The sequence below is a fragment of the Olea europaea genome, unplaced genomic scaffold (genome assembly GCF_002742605.1).
Source record: "Olea europaea var. sylvestris unplaced genomic scaffold, O_europaea_v1 scaffold907, whole genome shotgun sequence".
NCBI classification, from domain to species: Eukaryota; Viridiplantae; Streptophyta; class Magnoliopsida; order Lamiales; family Oleaceae; genus Olea; species Olea europaea.
In genome coordinates this window covers 60,619-63,910 of record NW_019267546.1, presented here as the reverse complement: position 1 = coordinate 63,910, position 3,292 = coordinate 60,619, and the positions used below count along the sequence as shown (strand labels likewise).

At 35.5% G+C, this 3,292-nt stretch overlaps 1 protein-coding gene across 1 annotated transcript; it reads left to right on the top strand.

Annotated features, from left to right (window-relative positions):
• The first annotated feature begins 619 nt into the window (after positions 1-619).
• Positions 620-1,788, top strand: LOC111392240. Its single transcript, XM_023017526.1, has 4 exons — positions 620-683; positions 1,036-1,145; positions 1,278-1,568; positions 1,741-1,788. Exons 1-4 carry the CDS (start codon positions 620-622, stop codon positions 1,786-1,788), a joined length of 513 nt encoding a protein of 170 aa, XP_022873294.1.
• The last annotated feature ends 1,504 nt before the right edge of the window (positions 1,789-3,292 follow it).

Below are 3,292 nucleotides of genomic sequence, written 5' to 3'. Positions count from 1 at the left end.
CAGCACATATTGATTTAGTACCAGGGGCTCGCCTTCCAAATTTACCTCATACTGAATGAGTCCAAAGGAGAATAAGATTATAAAGAGCAAATTGACGATCAGTTGAGAAAAGGGTTCATAAGGGAGAGTGTGAGTTCGTGTGCAGTGCCTGTTCTTCTAGTGTCAAAGAAGGATGGAAAATGGCGTATGTATGTTGACGGTCTTGACATAAACAAGATAATAGTAAAGCATAGGTTTTACATTCTACGGTCGGAGGACATGTCAGATATGCTTGGGAGTTCTAATGTCTTTTCAAAATAGATCTTCCTAGTGGTTATCACTAGATCCATATTAAACCCAGGGATAAATGGAAGACTTCTTTCAAAAGTAAGGATGGACGTACAGAGTGGTAGTGACCCGCACAAGTCGAGTGACAAAGAGGACTTTTTATTGAATTCCTATGGATAGAAAGTTTCTATTATGTGGGCCTGCTTAGCTCAGAGGTTAGAGTAGATTAGATCTCATAGAGTTCAATTCCTATTCTCAACCCATGACTAATATGAGCTCGAAGCATGGGCTCATGAACGCAAACCTTCCGCCAATTTGATTCGATGGAGAGATAAACCTGTGGCTCTTACGAATGGTTGTTGATGCCATTCAGACTTTCAAATGCTCTAAGTACCTTCATGAGGATGATGAACCAGGTTCTTCATCCTTTTATTGGATATTTTATTGTGGTTTATTTTGATGATATCCTTATTTATAGCTAGTCTAAAGAGGATCACCTAATCCACTCATGACAAGAGGTTTCGAAGAAAAATTAGTTGTATGTCAACTTGAAGAAATGTACTTTCTGTACACATAAGCTATTTTTTAGGCTTTGTGGTTGGTGAAGATTGTTTGGACGTAGATGAAGAAAAGACAAATGCAATTTGAGATTGGTCAACACTAAAGTCAGTTTCTGAAATGAGGAGTTTTCATGGTTTGGTAACTTTCTACAGACAATTTATTAGGCATTTTAGCACGATTGTGGCATCTCTCATAGAATGTTTGAAGGTAGGAAGATTCAACTGGGAAGAGGAACAAGATCAGAGCTTTGCCTTCATCAAAGAAAAGTTGTGTACAACTCTAGTATTAGCATTTTCAAGCTTGAGAAAATCTTTGAGGTGAGTTATGATGCTAGCGGTGTTTGTGTTAGGGTGGTCCTTTCTCAAGAGAAGAGACAATGACTATCTTTTCAGAAAAGTTAAGTGATGCCACATAGAAGTCGAGTACTATGAGCACATTATCTTGTACAGAAATTCTATTTAGTGGTGAGGGCTTTGAAGCTATGGGAACATTATCTTGTACAGAATGAGTTTATGTTGTTCATTGATCACCAAGCCTTTAAATTCATTTATAGTCAGAAACACATCAGCACGATGCATGCTCGGTTGGTGACTTTCCTCCAAAATTTTCCTTTTGTGATTAAACATAAATATGGAAGTACAAACAAAGTTGCAGATGTACTGAGTTGGAGAGCTTCCTTACTGATCACATTATCACAGGAAATTGTTAGGTTCGAGTGCTTGAAAGATGTTGGAGTTTTAGTCAGAAGATGTTATACTTGTTAGGTGTTCAAAGGGTCAAGTGTAGAATACTGGGTTATACATTCCACTTTCTATCCCTCAGGGCATATGGCAGGATCTGACTATGAATATTTTTTTGGGATGACCTCATACTCAATGGGGGTATAGATTCTATTTTTGTGGTGGTTGACAGGTTCTCCAAAATGGCACACTTCATAGCTTCTCAGAAGACTTCATATGATTTGTATATTACCAAACTGTTTTTCAGTGAAATTGTTAGATTTCATGGAGTTTCCAAGTCCATTATATCATATTGGGATATAAAATTTATGGGGCACTTTTGGATTACCTTGTGAAAGTTGTTTGGAACCAATTTGAATCGAAGCAACACTACCCATCCTTAAACGAATGGATAGATCGAGTTTACTATCCATACCCTTGGAAACAAAGTTAGAAGTAGTTTTACGGAAAATAAAGAAATTGGAATAGAAAGGCAGCGCCTAGGAGTTATGAAACATAAAACAAATTGAAAATTGAACCCAAGAGGCAGCGACTAGGCCCTGCAATCATACCTCTAGGCGATGCCATTAGAACTTAGGTGCTACCTAGATTTGTTCGCGGCACTTAGGCGCTGTACCGGGGTCGTTTAAGGAGCATTTTTGGGGCCATTTTGAAGCCCATAAAAACCCTACTTTCTATACACACAAAGGAGACACTTATAAATAGAGATTTCTCAAACTTTTGAAGGGGCTTCACACATTTAGAGGAGAGATAACATAATTGGAGAATCAAAATAGGAATTCAAAGGTGGAAAACATTAAGCGATTGAAGGTTTAATGCATAAATTGGAAGAGTAAGGAGATTTTGGCGCAAGAATTCTACTTTTTCTCCTATCTTTACTACAAATTCGGTGATATATTCTAAGATAATTGATTGTTTTTCTTCTTTCATTATGAATAGTTAAATCCATTGTTAGGAAGAATAATATAACCAATTGAGATCTTTTATATTCTCTTATTAAAATTCTTAGTTTTAAATTTTTCCATGTGTTGATTTTGCTATGAATTGAATGCATTGAATTATCTGATCAATAATTCAATAATTTTTGTGAATTCTTTGCAAATAGAGATATGAGTTTAGGATTTAGACTATGCAGTAAAATTCGGTAAATTGGTGTAACGACTAGAGATGCCTATACTAATTGTTGTGGTCAATAATTGAATTCCTAGGATAAAGAATTCGTTTAACTAAATTGAATTTTCATAGAGATATGTAATTTAATTAGTTGAATAGGCTCAATGAGAACTCGAAAGGAGCAAATTGAATATAAGAGGAAAATTCGATCAAACACTGCACTCGAAGTGAGTCTTAATTTAAGATGTAAAGGTGAACAATATGTGAAGTTATTCTACCCTAACGTCAATTCATTATTTGATTTTCCAAAAAATTATGTATGCATCCTTTTATTTTCTAGAATTTAGATTAAAACCCAAATCTCACAACTTTTAATTTTTTTCATCAAATAGTAGTCAAAGAAAAAATTGAATTAATTGCTAGGGAATAGTCCTTCTGGGATCGACAACCCGGACTTTTAGGTCCATTATTACTTCCTATGGTTTGTACACTTGCGAAATAAAATCGACAACAACAATAATAAGAGTGTTGCTACTGAACATCTAGTAGAAGAGGTGTTAACAGTCCGTGATGAAGTAAAACAAAAGTTGAAGAAAACAAATGCGAAGTAT

Bases quoted from the DNA above. Each gene is read 5' to 3' on its own strand.
- LOC111392240 (XM_023017526.1), top strand. From the start codon at position 620: ATGGTTGTTGATGCCATTCAGACTTTCAAATGCTCTAAGTACCTTCAT. The intron at 684-1,035 runs GTTCTTCATCCT...GAATGTTTGAAG, and splicing joins TCATGAGGATGATGAACCAG to GTAGGAAGATTCAACTGGGA. The intron at 1,146-1,277 runs GTGAGTTATGAT...TATCTTGTACAG, and splicing joins AGCTTGAGAAAATCTTTGAG to AAATTCTATTTAGTGGTGAG.